At 42.0% G+C, this 20607-nt stretch overlaps 1 protein-coding gene across 5 annotated transcripts in view; it reads right to left on the minus strand.

Annotated features, from left to right (window-relative positions):
- Nucleotides 1-11862: 11862 nt before the first annotated feature.
- The window catches only part of POC1B (POC1 centriolar protein B), a 98480-nt gene continuing 89735 nt past the window's right edge, over nucleotides 11863-20607 (minus strand). For all 5 annotated transcript variants that reach the window (XM_059186491.1, XM_059186488.1, XM_059186489.1 and 2 more), the window contains 2 exons: nucleotides 17466-17687; nucleotides 11863-13436 (listed from right to left, as the gene is read on the minus strand). In XM_059186491.1, the coding sequence (XP_059042474.1) occupies nucleotides 13332-13436; nucleotides 17466-17687 (327 nt within the window). In that variant the 3' untranslated portion in view covers nucleotides 11863-13331. The remainder of the gene's footprint in view (nucleotides 13437-17465; nucleotides 17688-20607) is intronic.

The following is a 20607-nucleotide window of genomic DNA, read 5'->3' on the forward strand; positions in this document are numbered from 1 at the left end:
AGAAAAAAATTTTAATTTGCATCTACCTATGTTATCTCTGTTTTAAAATTGAAAACCCCCACCAAATTGGATAATGGACGGCTGATTCTTTTTGTTGGTTGTGTTTTCTGACCTTTCCGTAAAAAGCAGAGTGAGAGATTTGTAATGAGGAAGCAACAACATGGGGATGTGCCCCTGTATCTCTGCTATGTGGCACCTGTAGTGTGTCTGTGACTGAAGGTGTCCTGCAGCCTCAGCCTCCCCTGAGCTTCCTTACACCGAAGGAACTTAACCCTGCTAATGACGCAGGCTGGGGACTTTCTTACCTACAGCCCCCACCAGCCACACCATGACCCCTAAAACCACTTCCACCAAAAATGATGTGATATTTTTATCTGTAATCTATTTTAAAATAATATAGGCCATTTTGTTGGGGTGGGGGCATTAACTCAAATCAATGCAAGGGGAGATTAATTAGATGTGAGGAGTCCTAATTGAAATCAGCACCTTGGGGTTGGTTACTTAGCATAGGGAGCCTGCTACTATGGGTCAACAGTTAAGGGTAGTTGATGAACATAAGAGTGTTAGAAACAATGTTTGTAGGGAAATTGTGAGTGAGCAATGGTGAAACGGGACCCACTGACCTTGCACGGGCGACACTCTCAGGGGGTCAGCAGCACACGCCCACTCAGACCTGGAGTTTCTTAAGCCCGGGGTCCCTCCACTCCACAGATGACCCTTCCTGCCTGGTGTCACTCAGATGTTACCTAGGCAATCCTTCTGTGGGTGTGTCAGGAAGCAGATCCCAGGTAAGATGATTGTCTGGTAAAATGCTGGTTGACCTGTATGGCCACAGCTAGGGAGCTGTCCAGAGCCATGAGGGCTCCTGCCTTGCATTAGCTAGCTAAAATGTGTGCATCTGTTGATTTTGTTGTTTGTGTTTTAAGTAAACTCGATGCCCAACATGGGGCTTAAACTCACAACCCTAAGATCAAGAGTCACCTGCTCTACCGATCAAGTCCTCCAGGTGCCCCTGTGTGCATATATTTGACCTATTTGCTCTGAGACTTGCTTGGATCATGACCCACCAAGTGGTTGGGCTCAAATAATGGCGACTGGCTAGTTGGAAGAAACTACAATTTACCAGGAAGAACTTCACAATCTCTGTTGATCATATTGACTTGTGCCATTCACTACAAGTAAAAATAATCCTCTTGTTTGATATATGTAATAGACATTTTCTCAGTAGTATATAAGGTAGATAAAAAAGCATATTTGGACAATTTTACTACCTTTTGGACCTGTGTACAAAATTTAAGCTTTAAAAGTGCGCTGCCTATGACCTACCTTTAAAACAACCCCCAGCCATCCCTATTTTAACTAGATTGCTGCCCCAGACCCCTGCTCTGGCACAGCCCCCCACCCAACCCCATGGTAGTTCTGAGGATTCTTCTGCCCACAACATACCACTTACCTTTGAAACAGTTGCTCCAGAATTCAAATTCCAGCCCCGAGCTGGCATTTCTCTGATCCATTCGTAACTTATGCACTATTAATGTTTGGATTATACTGGATGAATTTGGAGGTTAAAACTGATTCATGTAAATGGATGACTGAGTCAGCAGTAAAAACATGACCCAGAATAATCTCATGGTTTGATATGGCAAAAACATGTCTTATAATCTGTTTAACAGCAAACTTGATACTTCCTGAATGTGTCAACCAGAACACACCCCTTTTTGTTAGCAGGGAGAAAAGGGAAACTATTTTTCTTCTCCTTCACGATCCAGGAAATTCTTGAACGAGAAAACCTGGTTGTCCTCAGCAAATTTTCTCGAGGTTTTTTTTCCAGCCTGTGTTCCTTTCTTCTCTCATCTTCTCCTGCAGGGCTGGAGCAAAGGCAGCCTTACACCCGGAATGGTGGCATTTAACCTCGTGTGTTGTTTTAAATATACCTGCCCGACCCTGGGATCGAGTCCCATATCAGGCTCTCTGCTTGGCAGGGAGCCGGCTTCCTCCTCTCTCTCTCTGCCTCTCTGCCTACTTGTGATCTCTCTCTGTCAAATAAATAAAATCTTAAAAAAAAAAAATATCCTGCCTGACCCTGACCAGAAATCAAGATGAACGTTGTCAATAACGGGACAGATTGCCATTACGTGTCCTTCGGTATGACACGCACAGAGGAACAGCACCACGTCCGTGATATTCCTGGCAAAATGCATATAGTATCATAGAGAAACCCAGTCTACAAAGCCAAACTCAGGGAAATTCTACCAAAAAAAAAAAAAAAAAGAGGTGTGACATCTTCAAGAACATTGAAGTCATGAAACATAAAGAATGATTGAGGAATACTACAGAGACATCAAAAGGAAATGTGACACATAATGGTGGACCGGAGCCAAAAGATTAGAAAAGTGTTTTTCTGGACGTACCAGAACAACAGGTGAAATCCAGATAGGGGTAGGTGGATTACGTGGTGGTTCTGTGTGTGAGCGTCCTTCGATGGCTAAACTGTGGTTACGGGGGAAACGTCCTTGTCTTCTTGTGAATACACACTGACATTTCTAGTGGGATTGGGTGTCGTGTCTGCAACTCTTTAATTGTTTCAGGAAAATAGATGTGGGGGGACAGATGATCGAGGACAGATGGACAGAAGATGGATGGATTGATGATAGATATAGAAAGAACGATAGATCCATAGATGATAATAAAGCAAAAGTGGCAAAGTGTTAGCAACTTGGAAACCTGGATAAAAAGGATATGGCTTTGGGGGACCTGGATGGCTCAGTCGGTGGAGCTCATGAGTCTTGATCTTAGGGCTGTAAGTTCGAGCCCCACCTTCGGTGAAGAGATTACTCAAAAATAAAATCTTAACAATAAAAGTATCTGGCTTCATGTTACTCTTTCAACTTTTGAAATTATTCCAAAATAAAAAGTAAAAAAAGAGAAATGTTAAAGAGTCTTGTAAAGCCAAGAGTCATTAGGTTACTTACCATTATTCTTAAAATGAGAATGTTCACAATCACCATAAGACAAATGGCAAATATCTGTATCTATGTTATTCTATAGAAGATATAGATAGGGAGCATCTATCTACCGTGTATATGCACATGTGTGCGATTTGCCTGGGATCTGGCAGACCTGCCGAGTCAGAACACGAGGATGCTTCTAGAAGCTCCAGGGGAGAGGACAGCTCACAGCCAGCATGGCACAGTTCCCTTTAAGCAAGTCTTGCCAGTCTGAGAACTCTTCGGTAGGTCTAGGAAGGAAGAAATTCTGCTTCCTGTCTTCTCTTGTGCACTATTTCACTCACCAAGGTGTAAAACCTGAAAATGAATGACTGGGCAGAGCTTCCCAAACCGTGTTCCTCAAAGACATTTGTGTTCTATGAAAACAAAATCCAAACCCCATCTGGTCCTTGGATTGAAGAAGTCTATATCATGCTTCCTACCCTAACTTCTTCCTGGACAATTACTTATTTTCTTTTTCTTTTTTTTTTTTTAAAGATTGATTTATTTATTTGACAGACAGAAATCACAAGGAGGCAGAGAGGCAGGCGGTGGGGCGGGGGAAGCAGGCTCCCTGCTGAGCAGTGAGCCCGATGTGGGGCTCAATCCCAGGACCCTGGGATCATGACCTGAGTCAAAGGCAGAGGCTTTAACCCACTGAGACACCCAGGCGCCCCTTCATTTCCTTATTTTAAGTAGGTTTTTTTGTTTTTGTTTTTGTTGTTGTTGTTTAAGTATAGTTGACAAACTTCCGGGACACTTAGAGTATGCATTAGTTTATAAATGTTTTACAGATGGTTGCATTTTGTGTAATTTGGTATTTGGCGGACATCTTTGGCCATGGAAGGCTTTCCCTCCCATTTAATAAATCGCTGATTCCGTGCCCTCCGGTGACACTTGTGTTTCTCCTGGTTTTCTTCTTCCCCAGGGCTGTGTGAGCCATTCGGGAGGCTGAAGGGAACCACTTGAAGGTAGTGAGGCCTCAGGACACTGGTTGTTCTCGCAGCTCTGCCTTCCAGCCTGTGTCCGTTTATCCACAGGGTGACTTACCTCATGCGAATACTTGTAGGAAATCAAATGTCTATTTTCTTTCCATTTTCGGAATGATCGATGGAAAGATTTTCCTACTTGATCAGCCCCATGAAACCCAAAGCTTGTTAGAACCAAACCTGTGACCTGAATTAAACGGACGATTATCTGCATTCTCTTAAACGGAATACGGCGTAGAGCCTTCTATTCATCTCCTGACAACCCCTTCTCACTGGATGAGATTATCGGAAATACTGGTTCTCATTTCAATTTACTTAGATAGTATTGGGAAAGGAAATTAACAAAACAAAACAAAACAAAAACCCCTGAACTCTGGATAATGTGTCTACATGGATTAACTGAAAGAAAATGTAAATGTTCATAGAAAATGTACATGCAAATGTTCAAAGGTTCAAATATTCACTTTCTTTGGCTGCAAGTAATAGAAATCATACTAATTACATAAACCACAGGACATTCTTCACTGGGGTATCTAAAACTGGGTTTAGGGTCTGTTCCCTCAAGATCAGAAGATAAAATTCTGCCTCCAGAATTTTGCTTGACATTTTCACAGAACTATGTTTCAGATGGCAGGTCCTGAGAATCCTGAGCGACCGGAAGTCGTTCCTTCCACCCCATTAGCCAGGACCGCGGCCCGTGGGCCAATCGGAGCTATAAGGGAAGCGAGGAAGGGAGTTTCTGGCCAAGGGAAGCGGGATTGTTAGGACCAGTAAGGCAGCTGCTTCAATGAGCTCAGAATGCTTAACAAGAGAGTTGTATTTTATTCTAGAAGTTAATACGTCATTATTTAAGAACGTTTGGAAAACCGAAGAAAAAAACATTTCCTAAGACCCAACGTCTTCTCTCAATGCATTATGTACTACTGTTCTAATCCTATTGTACATAAAGAAGGATATTCCTTTCTTCTTTTTTCCCCACTGAACATACGATTATTTGAAAGCTTGATGGTTTTTGAAATATGTTTACTGCCTTGAACTAAAATACAAAGTAAAGGAGGCAGCAGAGACCAGTGGAAAGAGGGCTGGCTCAGGGCCCTCCGGAGAGGGGCTGGCTACGGCCTGGGTCCTGGCACACATTTATCCTGAGTTTCCGTTTCCTCAAGATGAGGAGCTGTTTCCTCACTTCTCCCATTTCCGAGTCCACGGGATCGTGAGAGCTGCCCTCTGAGCCACACAGGCACACTGTTCTGACACTGACTGGACAGAGCAGTGACCGGCCACAGAAACAAGCAGACAAGGTGTCTGGAAGGGGACGCTACGTGACACGGGCCGCCTGTAGGGACTAACAGAACGTAGAATCCAGAGTAAATGACCATCATAGAGTACCAGATCTTCCCGTTTTTGAACAGAACCCAGAAGCTTGGATTTTCATGAGCAGTTGTTTCATTTTTAAATATCGGTGCCTGGGGGCACCTGGGTGGCTCAGTGGGTTACAGCCTCTGCCTTCGGCTCAGGTCATGGTCCGAGGTTCCTGGGATCAAGCTCTGCATTGGGCTCTCTGCTCCTCAGGGAGCCTGCTTCTCCTCTCTCTCTCTGCCTGCGTCTCTGCCTACTTGTGATCTCTGTCAAATAAATAAGTAAATAAAATCTTAAAAAAAAAATATATCGGTACCTAAACCAAAAAGCCGCAGAGGCGGAACAGAACCCGTATGCCCGGCGCCCACTGGCAATGCCAGTTGCACCAGTGACCAACTTGACCAATGGCAGGTACACGGACACCGAGAGGGGTGTTCTGAGGAGCCCCTTCTAGGACAGCAATTGGATTATTACCCAAAGTCTAAGACATCAAATGCTTATATTAATGGTGAATAAATGGAGTCTAGGATTTTATCGCCTCTGGTTTCTTCCATCGGCCAGATAGGGACTTCCATTGCTTCTTCCCATTGCAAGTGCCCCCCCTCCCCACCAGCTTACAGACGCTCTCCTGAATACGCAGTGTACTGGAAAAGAGTCAGGACCCTCCTTGGCCACAACTCCTCTTATATGCATCTTTCATGATCCCACCTGGTCCAAGCAAGATCCCATCCTGCGTCATTTGCCTGACGCTCGCGGTTTAGGGAGAAATTGGAAAGGAAAATGATGAAAGTCTTAGACAGGTGTTCCCCAGAGTAAAAGCTGCCACCTTAAGCCACCTTAATTGTTCTCTTCAATGCTCCCCCCCCCCACTCCGTGGGTCTTTAATCTCTTCTTTTCAGAGAAAGAGTGATCAACATCACAACATCACAGTGACAGGGAGACACCCCCCTCCCCCTGCGCTTGGCACTTACTACTCTCACTCGCTGAAAGCAGTGCAAAGAGGATTTAACGACTTTGAACTTTTTACGTGATTTTTGCCTTTGACACAGTTATTATTAAGTGAGTTCTCAAAAGGCAACAACCCGCTACAAGAACATCAGGTTTCTAAATGATTCATCTTCTCACAGACCTTGATATTCAATCCAGGTGTAGGAATAAACAGTGTGGCCCTCAGGGTCTATCCTTGGGGCTTGGAAAGGCTTCAGTGAAATTCTAGAGCAAGGGACCCAGGCACTTCCCCTGACTTTCTCTTTGTTCTACTAACTTTTTATCTCTGGAAAGCAAAGGGATTTCCTTTGGGGATTAAGCAGAGGAAACAACCTAAGGCGGAGATAGTGTTTCGTGAGAATTATGAGATGCGAGATATCCTGGAGTCTGACTGAGCAAGAAGCCCTTCACCCCTGTCTCGGACCTTCTCTCTCTTTCCCAGCAGAGAGCTCCGCAGCTTCTGCCCATCTGAGTTTTGCGGTGTCCGTTCTCTGGGCCACAGGAGGATCCTGGGCAAACACAGACGTGTCTCATCCCAAAGTGATGCCATGCTGCCTTTTTTTTTTTGTATTTTTTTTTAAAAGGTTTTACAGGTATCCTTTTGTTAACACAAAATCATTTTGAAAAGATATTTAAAAATCATTAAGTGCCCTTCTTATCTACCTGGTCATGGTTTTGAGTCACTGAAAGGAACAGAGGTTAGAATGAGGCAGATGATTAATTTTCTTAATCATACATTTGTACCAAGAATATGACAAAAGAGAAATACTCTTTTTTTTATTAAAAAAAATTTTTTTTAGTGTTCCATGATTCCTTGTTTGCATATAGCACGCAGTGCTCCTTGCAATGCGTGCCCCCCTTAATACCCATCACGGGGCTCTTAAAAATACTCTTCCTGCTCCCAGAAGGTTAATGTGCCGCTCTACAAGTTTGTCCTAGCCACACTTTTTATGCCAAACCAGGAGTCTGCAGAAGGATTGGAGTATGACAGTCAAGAAAAGGCTTTGTGTCAAAGGAGTTACAGCAGCCTGACATACCCATCATCCATCAACACAAGGCTAGATAAAAAGTACACACACGCCGCTACCCGAGAGCCATGGAAAAATCTTGAAATGAACAATTACATAAATCACATTCCTATTACATTTGTTTTCCCGATTTTTCCACTCTGATGAGTGACTGACATTTACTTTAAAAATGTTCACGGGGGGCGCCTGGGTGGCTTAGTGGGTTAAAGCCTCTGCCTTCAGCTCAGGTCATGATCTCAGGGTCCTGGGATCGAGCCCTGCATCGGGCTCTCTGCTCAGTGGGGAGCCTGCTTCCTCCTCTTTCTCTCTCTCTGCCAGCTTCTCTGCTTACTTGTGAACTCTGTGTCAAATAAATAAATAAAATCTTAAAAAAAAAATGTTCACGGTAACCCGATTTCCCATTTTTTATGTGAACTTTGTTATATTTTCCTTTCACCTTGTTATGATCACTTCTTACATTTTTTTTAAAAGATTTTATTTTTTTATTTGACAGAGAGAGATCACAGGTAGGCAGAGAGGCAGGCAGAGAGAGAGGAGGAAGCAGGCTCCCCGCTGAGCAGAGAGTCCGACGTGGGGCTCGATCCCAGGACCCTGGGAGCATGACCCAAGCCGAAGGCAGAGGCTTTAACCCACTGAGCCACTCAGGTGCCCCCACTTCTTACATTTTTAAGGAAAACCCTTGGCTCATACTTTCATGGTTACAGTGGTATCTCATCTAATTTCATGGGTTACATTCTATTTGCATTTAAAAATACTCTTCATTACATTTTGGAATTTCTTCACTGCCCCGAGTATTATGGGATTTTAAGTTTTCTTTTCCGTGTTTTCTGTGTGATTGAGCATTTCATTTGGTTATTTCTAACTTTATGATTTGCTCTGTGGGATACATGGAATATAGCATTGGAACTTCCTTTATATCATGTAATCTAGAACATGGTCAAATTTTGATTAAAAACCCACTTGACCAAAAAAGAAAATTTGCTTATCTTTCCATGTAGTTCTTTGTACATACGTTAAGTCTGCCCCATTAGTTTTGTGTAAGACTGTATCATGGATTACTAAAATTCTACTTCTGATCTGTGGATACTCCCAATTATTTATGTTGCATTTCTGCCCATCTTTTCCTCTCATACATGTTTTGCTTTATAAATTCAGAAATTTTAGATGAGTGAGCTAGTTCTCCTGCTGCTTTTGTTGTGAAATCTACTTTATTAGAAGACCCTCAAAGCAGAGCCTTTATTTTTAATAGGAACATGTTTGAGATTTGGCCCAAAAGACAACTTTTGTACTTTGCAAAGAAAAAAAGTAGTTGTGCACACCCTCTCTGTCCCCATTAACTTCTGCCTCTTGGCAAGCCACTGACCTATTTTCCTAGTGAGCCCAAGCTGCCATTGGGACCGAGAGTCCCAGCTGGGACTTAGGGAGGACAACCTGACAATTACACAGTGTTTCTAGATTCCATGTACATTCATAAATCCTCTGGTGCATGAAGTCCAAAACCGCGTGACTTGCTCAGGCAATGTATGAACCATAGCGGAATATGAAGCATATGATGTATTGAAGCTATAATTCCACTTGAAAATCTATTACAGACCCATCCATACTTATTACTGAATTTGCTCATGAGTTGAACATGATTGTCCATAACCTCCAAATATTGGAGTCCTTTTTCTCTCAGCAGCCAAGTATTTCTACCCATGGGTAGAGGGCTTATCTTTCAATCCTCTTAGATGCACAGAATTTATTTTGAGAACAACAGACCAAGTTTGCTCCTCATGTGAATGAAAGGTTAAGTGAGGTTCTGGATTGCTTTGTCTTAAAAGAAAAGGCAGAAAGCAAATGATACTTGTTTTCCAAAATGTCAAAGGGCAGGGACCGTATGAATTCCCGGTAAGTCTTTGTCTTACTGGCACTTACTTGGTTCACAATCCAGTCCCTTCTCCCACTTTTCATTTCTGCCCTGCCTCTATTTAGGATAATTACGGCATTTGTATGCTTGGGCTGAATTCCTCTGAAGTTGCTCAGAGACTTGCTTTTGGCCTGAACCCTGAGGTTTTCTGTGTATGGAAGGCTAATTTCTTTTACATAGTATTCTATTTGTACTTTTAATAAGGAAAACATTAATTCTGGATTAAATACCATGCTTTCATTCATTAGCACTTAATACCTGTATCCTTCCCACAGTTACAGTTGAAATCATATTACTTGAAAATACAGTCCAGGGAATCAAGATGATTAATAAAGAGCATTAATATCTAACATTTACTGAACACTTAATTCTCTGACAGCTATTGTGCTAATCATTTCACAAACATGATTATTATTTTCAACCTTTTATAGGTAAGGAAAATGAAGCTCTGTGAATACCTTTCCTAAAGGTCATACAGCTAGAGAAAAGCAAAGTCGGAATGTACACCCAAGCGTTTCTGGCTTTGAAGACTGCATGTGGGGTGCCTGCGTGGCTCTGTTGGTTAAGTGTGTGCCTTCGGCTCAGGTCATGATCTTAAGGTCGTGGGGTCAAGCCCCACGTCCGGCTCCCTGCTCTGCAGGGGATCTGCTTCTCCCTCTCCTTATGATACCTGCCTCTGTACCCTTGCTCATGTTCTTTCTCTCTTTCTCAAATACATAAAATCTTTTATAAAGGGGGGGGGGTGTCTTAAAAAGAAGGCTGTCCATGTACCTGAGTATACAATAAATAGTAAGCCAGAGCAATACCCACTCTGCCCCAAGCATCTAAATTTTTACCTATGTTACTTCTGCCAGTCCACTCAGCCTAGTCTTAACTACTTTCAGCTGGAAGTGAATTGACAAATGTTTTTAAAGCCCTCAAATAAATGAAAATTCCCATTTACTCAACAAGTATCTGCTATGTGGTTGGCGGGGGAACCTAGAGATGACAGCACTTGCATTTTGAGAAGGTAGAGCCACAGTGGAAAGGGCAGAATTGCAATGGTATTGCCATCTGTGTTGGACCAGAGACATGCAGGGAATGAATGGAAGTGAATGATTTCATCCTGGGTGGTCACGGAGGGCACCTCTGAAAATGCACCTTGTAGGGGTACCAGGCTGGCATAGTCTCTGGAGTGTGCAACTCTTGATCATGAAGTTGTGGGTTCGAGCCCTATGTTGGGTGTGGAGATTGCTTAAGAATAATTTTTTTTAAATAAAAGATTTCATTTATTTATTTGAGAGAGAGAACGAATGAGAGCACAAGCAGGGAGAGCAGCAGAGGGAGAGGGGAAAGCAAGCAGGCTCCCCGCTGAGCAGGGAGCCTGATGCGGGGCTCCATCCCAGGACCCTGGGATCATGACCTGAGTCGAAGGCAGGCACTTAATTGACTGAGCCACCCAGGAGCCCCAAGAATAAAATATTTTTACAAAAAGAGATCTTTGAAAAGGCAACCTGTGAGCAGGGCTGGAATGTTAGGAGGGCTGGGGACGGAGAGTTCCAGGTGGAGGGAATGGCAAGTACAAAAGCCCTCAGGCAGGAGTGATTTGGCTTCTTCAAAGGAAGAAGCCCCTAAGGCCAGAGGGCAGTGAGGGAGGGTGACCCAAGGCAGGGGTGAGAGGAGTTCCACAAGAAGGGGGTAGGGGTCACATTACTACTGCCAAGGCTTGAGCCTTTACGCTGCTGAGATGGGAAGCCCTGGAAGGTTTAGAGCAGAAGGGCCATATGGGTAAACTCGCTCTTCAGTGAGTACTCTGGCCTACTGCAAGGACAGCAGACGGGCCTGCAGGGAGGTGGAGGTCGTCATCAGTAAGAGATAACGGTGGCTTAGGCCCCGGCAGGTGACAGGAGGAAGTGAGAAGTGACGGGGTGTTTCATCCATTCTGACCAGATCTTCTGAACGAATAGAATGTGAGGTGTGAGAGAAAGCAGGCAAGCCTAACTCTGAGGTGGTCAGCCTGAGCTGAGCGCCTGTCGGGAGAGTTGCCACTCGCAGAGACAGAGGAGGAGACCTAGGGGAGGAGCTGGCAGGTGGTGCAGAAGGGGGGAGTAGAGTTTGGTTTAGGACAGATTCAGAGCCGCCTACTCACCAAGTGGAGATGTTGATGAGGCAGCTGAATATGCAGGTTGGGGTGGAGGAGAGGCTGGAAATCAGAGGAAAAGCAAAGAGAATTTGCAAACGCTTAAAAAAAGGGGGGGGATTATAAAATGACCCTCTTGAAAAAGTTTCAAGGCATTTTAATTTCTATCACCACTGTTTTTAGATCTCTTATAAAGGTCCACGATACCTGCAAAAATGTGGCAACCACACATTCTAAGAAGTGGCTATAGCTCCATCGTGGGTTTCTAGAGTGTGGGCCTTAGGCCGACAAGCAGCTAGGGCACCTGTGAGTTTCTTAGAGATGCAGATGATGGGCCCTGACTGACCCCCATGATCCTACAAACTGGATAGGGCCCAAGAAACCTGGACAAATGCTCCAGGAGACTATTATGCACAATGAAAGGTGACTGGGCTGAATAAGAAGTTTCGTATGTCAAGGTTTTAACCACCTAGAAAGAAAGGCACAATTTTTTTAAAGGTAAAATGTCTTTATTGTTTGAAACTTAAGAAATGGTAAACAAAAATCGGTATGACATTTCATTTCTTAGTCTTTTGAATGAGGTTATAAAAATACAATGCCACTTAGTCTTTATAAACTTTTGAAAATGTCTAGAAGTTCACACTTGGTATAATATAAAAAGGCACTTAAAACACACAACCAGATGATTTTTTTTGAAAAAAACCACCTTATAGATATGATTGAAATTGCTTGGGAAAATTTTATCAACACAGACTCCTACACAAATAGGACTTGACCTTTTCTTCTTTTTCAAAACATAGAGAGCATTTTCCCCATGTTACCTACAGACAGCATAAATACAGACTGCCCTCTCCCACCTTTGTTCTTGATTTAGGTTAACAGAAAAGCAAGCAAAAATTCATTTTTCTTCAATTTAATCTCTTTTTTTTTCTTTTTCTTTTTTTTTTTTTTAGATAAAACAGAATTCTTCATTTGTAACCAGATCACCCTGAGCATTTTTTGGAATGTCAGGCTCATTTTCATTTTGTTTTAAATCACAATTCACTAAAAAAAAAAAAAAAAAAAAAAAAAAAAGGAAGACAATGATGTGAATATTATACGTACTTATTACCCAGCCACCAAAATCACCCTGAGCAGCAACATTTCTGAAGCATGTGGACATACGTGTGTGTGCGCGCGCGCGCGCGTCTGTAAGTATCACTGTTGCCTCATTGACGCACCAGAGCCTAGGGAAATCCCACTGACGCCATCATTGTAACCTGGGGTCACAGTTCTGGGCACAACCCCAATCATTCCGGGCACTCACCCACGAGGGCAAAGGATAAGCCGTGTACAGCATAAATGAAAAACCCACGGGCCTGTGTCATGTATGTAAGTGTGTTCTTGCTGTGGAAAGTCTGTGCTTTAGGAATTTTTTAAGATCATCATTTCGGGACATGGTTAAGGAAGAGTAAGTTTTTTCTGAGCTGACAGACCCATGGGCCAGACCGCTGGCTCATTCCCTGCGTCCAGGATGCAGGAGAGGTAACTGTATTACTTCACCCCAAGCGTGTTGTTCATGAAGAGAACACATCCACTGCTTTAAGCAATCGCCTGAACGTGGTCAGTTGAAATGATTTAACAGTGAAATTCGGAGATTTGGTTACTTTCCTGGCAGGATTTGTACTATAAATGACAACTGGCATTTACAATAATATGGGGGGAAATATAGAGCCGCTTGGATACTTATTACTTTATTACTGCAATCATAAATGTTAATGATCTGAATTAGTCCTTGACATTGATTTGTGTATTTAAATTGGTCATTAATTATGCCTTTTCTGCCTTTTGTTCTGTTGCTCGCCCTTCTAAGAAAGGCCATGATAGTGAGTACACAGTCGAGGAACCATCTTGCACTGCCTTCCTGAGCACAGGTACATGTGGTCATTTATCAAGCCTCTGTTCATATTTTTCTATTTAACTTTTATGTTGGATAACATTGAAAAGCCTTTGCTGATTTTCAAGGCAGTCTTTGAGCTTATCCTCTGTCAAAGTCAGTCGCTGCTCCAAGATTGAAACAGTCTGTAAAAGGAGGACAAAATAATCAATGCCTGGTGACCCAATGGTGAGGACAATGACAGTCATCTCTACATAGGAGATCCTCTCAGCAACTGGAATGTCCACCCCTTTGCCAGGAAGGGGCCATAACTTAGCCCCAGAACTTGTGCTTCTAGGCACTACCACTGGCAAAATGTGCTGTGAAGCAATTTGAGGAAAAGATGAAGAAGTGATGCCTTTCGTGAGAAAAGAGTAAAAGATGAGGCCTCTGTATAGACCATTCTTGTCTGGTCTCCTAAAGCACCAATGCCAGGAAGGGGCCCCAGGTAGCCTGTGCGCAGCCCCACACGCTACACGGCAGTATGGGGGGATGGGGGATGCCACATGCCCAGCCCAGGAGCTCTGTCACTCTGTCACAACCAAACCATGATGGACCCTCTCTATACCAGCTGGATCCCTAGTTTCCCTTAAATTGTTATAATGATCGGCATCACCACACCTTAAAAATGATGACAGCACCTCCCAGGGTTGTTAGGAAGACTGAGCGAAGTAATGCACATAAAATGCTTACGTAAGTGTCTGGCACATAGGGCTTGAGGAATCTTAGCCCTTTTGCCTCCTGTAGCTAATAAATGAGCATATGACCACACACACACACACACACACACACACACACACACACACACACGCGCGGCTACTTTTAAATTCCGCAAATCTAATTTGATACTGACTACTTCATCTTGGATCTTTTAGATTTCTTTTAAACGTTTTATTATAAAATAAAGTGAATTCAAGAAGCTGCACAAAACACATGTCTCTGGATGAATCCTTATGAGAAAAATACCCTGATGACTAGCACCCAGATCAAGAACTAGCACTTGGGGGTGCCTGGGTGGCTCAGTCAGTTGAGCGTCTGCCTTCAGCTCGGGTTATGATCCCAGGGACCTTGGATCCAGCCCTGCATTGGGCTCCCTGCTCAGTGGGGAGCCTGCGTCTCCCTCTCTCTCTCTCTGCTGCTCTCCCTGCTTGTGGGCTCTCTCTCTGACAAATAAATAAAATCTTAAAAGAAAAAAAAAAAAAAGAACGAGAACTCTGCCAGCCACCCAAGTTCTTTCCATGGGCCTCTCAGAATCCCCACTCCCGCCCCACCCCCACAACCGCCACCATCCTGACCATTATAGTAACTTCTTTCCTACATTCTTTAAGGTTTTATCTTTCAAATGTACATTCTTAGACACTATAATTTTGTCTTACCCATTTTCAAAGTTTGAGATGTCATTTAAAGTTCCTTTTAATTGACAGCTGCTCACCCTCTCCTCTTACTTTTATTTTTTTTTTTAAACACTTTGTTGGGGCGCCTGGGTGGCTCAGTGTGTTAAGGCCTCTGCCTTCGGGTCATGATCCCGGGGTCCTGGGATCGAGTCCCACATCGGGCTCTCTGCTCAGCAGGGAGCCTGCTTCCTCCTCGCTCTCTGCCTTCCTCTCTGCCTACTCTCTTTCTATCAAATAAATAAAATCTTTTTAAATAATAAAATAAAACACTTTGTTGATAAACTCAGGCCACGGAGAACAGAGTTTTGCCTGCAGAGCTTCCACCAGGCTGAATCTTCAGGTCCACGCGCTAAGGGTGCAGGTCAGTCTGATTTGTTCTCTGTATTTTCTACAAATTGGCAGCTGGATTCAAAGGCTTGATTGGACTCAGATGAGATCTGTAAGACTATGGATCTAACAAGACCGAAAGTTAAAGCTATCGGTAGACTTCTATTTCATCAGAACGCATGTAATAAGGTTTGATCATTTCTTTTCTCATAATGTTGGACCTGCTCAATGCCTACAACTATTCATTCTTGTGAACTATAAATGAAGATATTCTAATTCCATCATTTAGAAAATTATTAGCTGGGATAATTTATAAATAAGAGATGCTTTCCTCATCTACTCCTTGGTTATCCAGTGGTAGAGTTCATATAGGAAAGGCAAGATAAATACTTGATTATTTTAGTCAGCAAGTGTCAAGAAAATGAACTGATTCCCTATCATCCTCTGAAGGTAAATAATTTTTAAGATATCATAATATAATAGCTATTGCTTTCGTATTTCCTACTATAGACTATGGCTAATTAAAAATGATGCTAATAATATTTTCTATCCTTTCTTGAGTACCTATAGGGGGCAAGCATTTTGCCATATACTTTGCATACATTATCACAATCCCACATGCTAAAGCTTTTGAGGTGTATAAGAGTGACATCTTTAACACTGGCTAATTCCATTTATCTACCACATAAAATGTAATTTTCTTTTACTTGATTTCTGATTATAGTTCAGTGCAGATAAGTTAAAACACTGTGAATGAGTTAGGAGATGCTCAGTCATCTGTAATTAAAGTGAATCAGAACATGTTTCTTTTATTTGCTACTGCCCAGAAATTCACTGTTTTTATTTTGCAAGTGTGTTGTGCTTGCTTTAACCTCTTTAATTATAAAAGAAAGCCAGTCTTTCAAAATTAAAAATCATGGAGACATTCAATAAATCTTAAATGATTCATTCAACCCTGAATCAGGTAAAAAGAGGTGGAAAGATTCACTTGTGAGAGGCTCTAAGGACCTGACATCGACTAGGACAGTGCAGGTGAGGAAGTCATATGGGAAATAAGCCAACCAAAACTAAAGCTGGCATGAGGCCGAAAGGGAAGATGTCTTTAAAGGGAAGAAATGTCTGATAAATACAGAGAAGGTCACCTCCAATTGAATAATGCAAAGTGAAAGTTAGTGATTTTAATATGATTTCACCGAACAAATCTTGTGATGACTCCAAGTGCTCACGTGGCCTTTCTCCACAATCTGTCAGGACCCCAAATCCACATACATGGCCCTTGCTCTTAAAGGCCCTGAGATGTCATCTACAGGTTTTTAGTATTCATTTAATGACTGCCTCTAAACCCTGGCTGTAAAATAGAATCATATGAGGTACCTAAAAGGACAAATGTCAGGGCCTTGCCCCAGACCAATGGCAATGTGCTGTCGGGAGAAGAGAACTGGCCATCCTGATCTGTAGCTTTACAACTGCCCCAGTGATGATAATACACAGCCAGTATTGAGAAGAGAATGAGAGGATTTCTATGCAAGAGCTATTTGAACTTGAAATATGTATTTTGGAAAAGGAACTGACATCTCTCTAGCTCACATGATAGCCTCTCTTTCTGGATAACCTGTAGCAAGGTCTGCTCTGACAGATACAGGCAACCTCATTCTAGAGATACAGGAACAATAAGACATCTTCAAAGGAAACACTGAATCAGCAGAGCTGGAGGGGAAACCGTTGAGGTAACCATTTCAACAACCACTTCCCTTACATGACACCTGTATCTTATGACAAGAGTTGGAAGACCTTTGATATATAAAGATCCATACTACACCTTCTTTGCAAAGGTAAAAAGGCATCAAATGACGAGGTAACATTCTAAAACAGGTATGCAAAAACCATCACCTCCAGAAGAACACAGCATCAACGTAATAAGCTCTGGAATGAGGAAAGTTATATCCTGGATAATAAGAATATCTTCAGGTGAAGAACTATAAGCACTGCCAAAATTTCATTCTAGCCAGAAATTGTTAATCGTTTTTCTTATGGCCCTGGATATTTCTTTGATAATGCACTGATCTGAGCACACTACATCAAAAATCTTCAGGTAAAACCTTACCGAGCAGAATCATATTACATTTATAGCATGGAGTAACACTGCTGTTCTTCCCAGTCTCCACTGTTCCTTCCAGCCTCCAGATGGTGGAGAGAGCACAAGGGCAGTGTTGTGTGCACACGTGTGTGCATGTGTGCATGTAAATGCATACATGCATATGCACACGCGGACTCTGATCTTACCTCTACAAGATCTTACCAGAGCAGCTCAGCAGAGCTTGCCTTGCTGTATTGATTACCACCCTGAGCTTACCTTTCTAAGAACTTTCCCCCTGGCTCTGCTAGTTCTGCAGGGTGCTGTAACCTGGGTTGTTTTGAATAACTTACCCCTCAGGACAAAGCACACTGGCCTACCTGGGTCAAAACATTGAGTTGTTCCATAATATGCTCTAAAGCGTCAGTCAGAGCGAGCGGTATGCTTCTTTGGCTCTCAGAAGGGAAGTCACTCACGTCTTCTGTTTTCTTTTTCAAGGCCGTTGGGCAACATTCCGTTGACAGTAAAGAAGGGTTCAAGAAATATCCACTGATCTCTTCGCTCTTGTCTGCTAAGGTTCTTACAGTGGTGGTATCTGTTGTCTTTGACATCACAGAAAAGATAGGAAGAGTTATAGTTTCCAAACCTCAACAAGATAGATAGATAGATAGATAGATATAAAGTATTTAGTAATCTTCCTTCTAAATACCCAGCTTACATTTAATTGTTTACCAACTACGGTATTATAAAAATTACAATTACAGAGAGAAAATAAAGCTAACAACAAAGAGATAAAATTCCAATTTTCCTTGACTTTTTACATAAAATACACTTTGTATGTACCCATCTGCTGGAGCTAGATGAGGTGTTTTACCACTAAAACGATAGTTTAGATGCAGTCTAAATCTTCTTCTTTTTTTTTTTTTAATAAAGATTTCATTCATTTGACACAGAGAGAGACCACAAGTAGGCAGAGTAGCAGGCAGAGAGAGAGGGGGAAGCAGGCTCCCTGCTGAGCAAAGAGCCCAATATGGGGCTCGATCCCAGGACCCTGAGATCATGACCTGAGCTGAAACAGAGGCTTAACCCACTGAACCACCCAGGAGCCCCAATGCAGTCTAGTTCTTAATTTAAAACAAATACCACATCAAGCACATCAAGATGACCATTATTTTTTTAAAAATGGAAAACGACAAGTGTGGATAAGGATGTGGAGGAACTGGAGCCCTCGGGCATTGCTGGGGGAGCAGCAAACACTGTGGCTGCTGTACGAAACAGTTTGGCTGTTCCACAAAAAGTTAAACCAGAATTACCATATGACATAGCAATTCCAATCCTAGGTATGTATCCAAAAGAACTGAGAGCAGACACTTAAAGACACTTATATACCACTGTTCACAGCAGCTTTACTCACAAAAGTCAAAAGGTGGAAACAACACAAATATCCATCAGCAGGTAAGTGTAGAAACAAAATGTGGTCTGGACATACAACAGAGATTGTTCAGCCTCAAAAATGACTGGAATGCTGATACATGCTACAGCATGATGAACCCTGAAAATATTATGCTAAGGGAAATAAGTCAGACACAAAGGAAAATAGTGCACAAGTCTACTAATAAGAGGTGTGCAGAACAGGCAAGTTCACAGACACAGAAACAGTAGAGGTCACGATGGGCTGGAAGGAGGGGGAGGGTGGAGTTACTGTCTGATGGGGACAGGGCTTCTACTTGCAATGGTGAAAAAGTTCTCAAAATAGATAGTGGCGATGATTACACAACACTGTGATACTTACCGTCTGTAAACTGTACACTTAAAAGTGATTAAAATGGTAAACTTTATGTTGTGTATATTTTATCACAATAAAAAGCCAAAAAGCCCTCCAAACATATGGTCATAAGCAATCTGAAAATAAAATTTAAAAAACAACTCTATTTACAACAGCTCCAAAGAGAATGAAATACTTGGGATAAATTTAACAAAAGCGCAAGGCTTGCTCATTGAAAACTGCAAACATCACTAAAAGAAATTAAAGATCTAAATAAATGGAAAGGCATCCACATCCATGTTTGTGGACCAGAACAGTTAATACTGTTAAGATGGCAATAGTCCCCAAATTGATATGTACAGATTCAATAATATTCCTATCAAAATCCGAGCCGCCATATTTGCAGAAGTTGACAAACTGATCTTAAAATCCAGAAGGGAATGCAGGGAACCCAGAATAGCCAAAAAAAAAAAAAAAAAAAAAAAAAAAATACTGAAGAATAGACTTAGAGGACTCACACTTCCCAATTTCAAAATTTAGTACAAAACTATAGTAGTCGAGACAGTATGGCAATGGGTATAAAGACAAACATATAGATCCATGGAACAGAACTGAGAATCCAGAACTAAGCCCTTTCATTTATGATCAATTGATTTTTGACAAGACTGCCAAGACAATTTAATGGGGAAAGAATAGTGTTTTCCACAAATGGTGCTGGAAAAACTAGATGTCTAAATTCAAAAGTATGGATTTAGACCCTACCTCACACCATTACCTCAAATGGATCACAGACTTAAAAATAAGAATGAAAACTATAAAACTCTTAGACGAAAACATACAAGTAAACTCTCCTGGCCTTGGATTAGACACAGGATTCTTAGATACAACACCAAAAGTACAAATGACTGACTAAATGAATAAATAAATTGGACTTTATAAAAATTAAAAACTGGGGCACCTGGGTGGCTCAGTGGGTTAAAGCCTCTGCCTTCAGCTCAGGTCATGATCCCAGGGTCCTGGGATCAAGCTCCGCATCTGGCTCTCTGCTCAGTAGGGAGCCTGCTTCCTCTTCTCTCTCTCTGCCTGCCTCTCTGCCTACTTGTGACCTGTCAAATAAATAAATAAAATCTTAAAAAAAAAAATTTAAAAACTTTTGTACTTCAAAAGATACCATCAAGAAGCTGAAAAAAAATACCCATAGAACGGGAGAAAACATCTGCAATTCATAAATTTGGTAAGAGCTTTTTAAAAAAAGATTTTATTTATTTATTAGAGAGAGAAGGAGAGAGATTGAGAGAATGAGTGGGAGGAAGGGCAGAGGGAGAAGCAGACTCCCTGTGGAGCAGGAATCCCTGTGTGGGATTTGATCCCAGGACGCCGGGATCATGACCTGAGCCGAAGGCAGACACTTAACTACCTGAGCCACCCAGGCACCCTGATAAGAGATTTTTTGAAGAATCTACATGTAACTCCTACAACTCAAATATAAAAAGAAAAATAATTTAAAAATGGTTAAAGGGTCTGAATGGATGTTTCTCCAAAGAAACACAAATGACCAATAAGCTCATTGAAAACATGCTCAACATCATTAGTCATCAGGGAAATGCAAATCAAAGCCATAATGAGATATCACTTCATACCCACTGGGATGACTGAAACAAAAAAGACAGAATATAACAAATGTTGGTAAAGATGTAAAGAAATTGGAACTCTCATATATTTGCTAGTGAGATTGTATAAGGTGTAAACACTGGAAA

This window comes from Mustela lutreola, chromosome 8 (assembly GCF_030435805.1).
Source record: "Mustela lutreola isolate mMusLut2 chromosome 8, mMusLut2.pri, whole genome shotgun sequence".
Classification (NCBI taxonomy): domain Eukaryota; kingdom Metazoa; phylum Chordata; class Mammalia; order Carnivora; family Mustelidae; genus Mustela; species Mustela lutreola.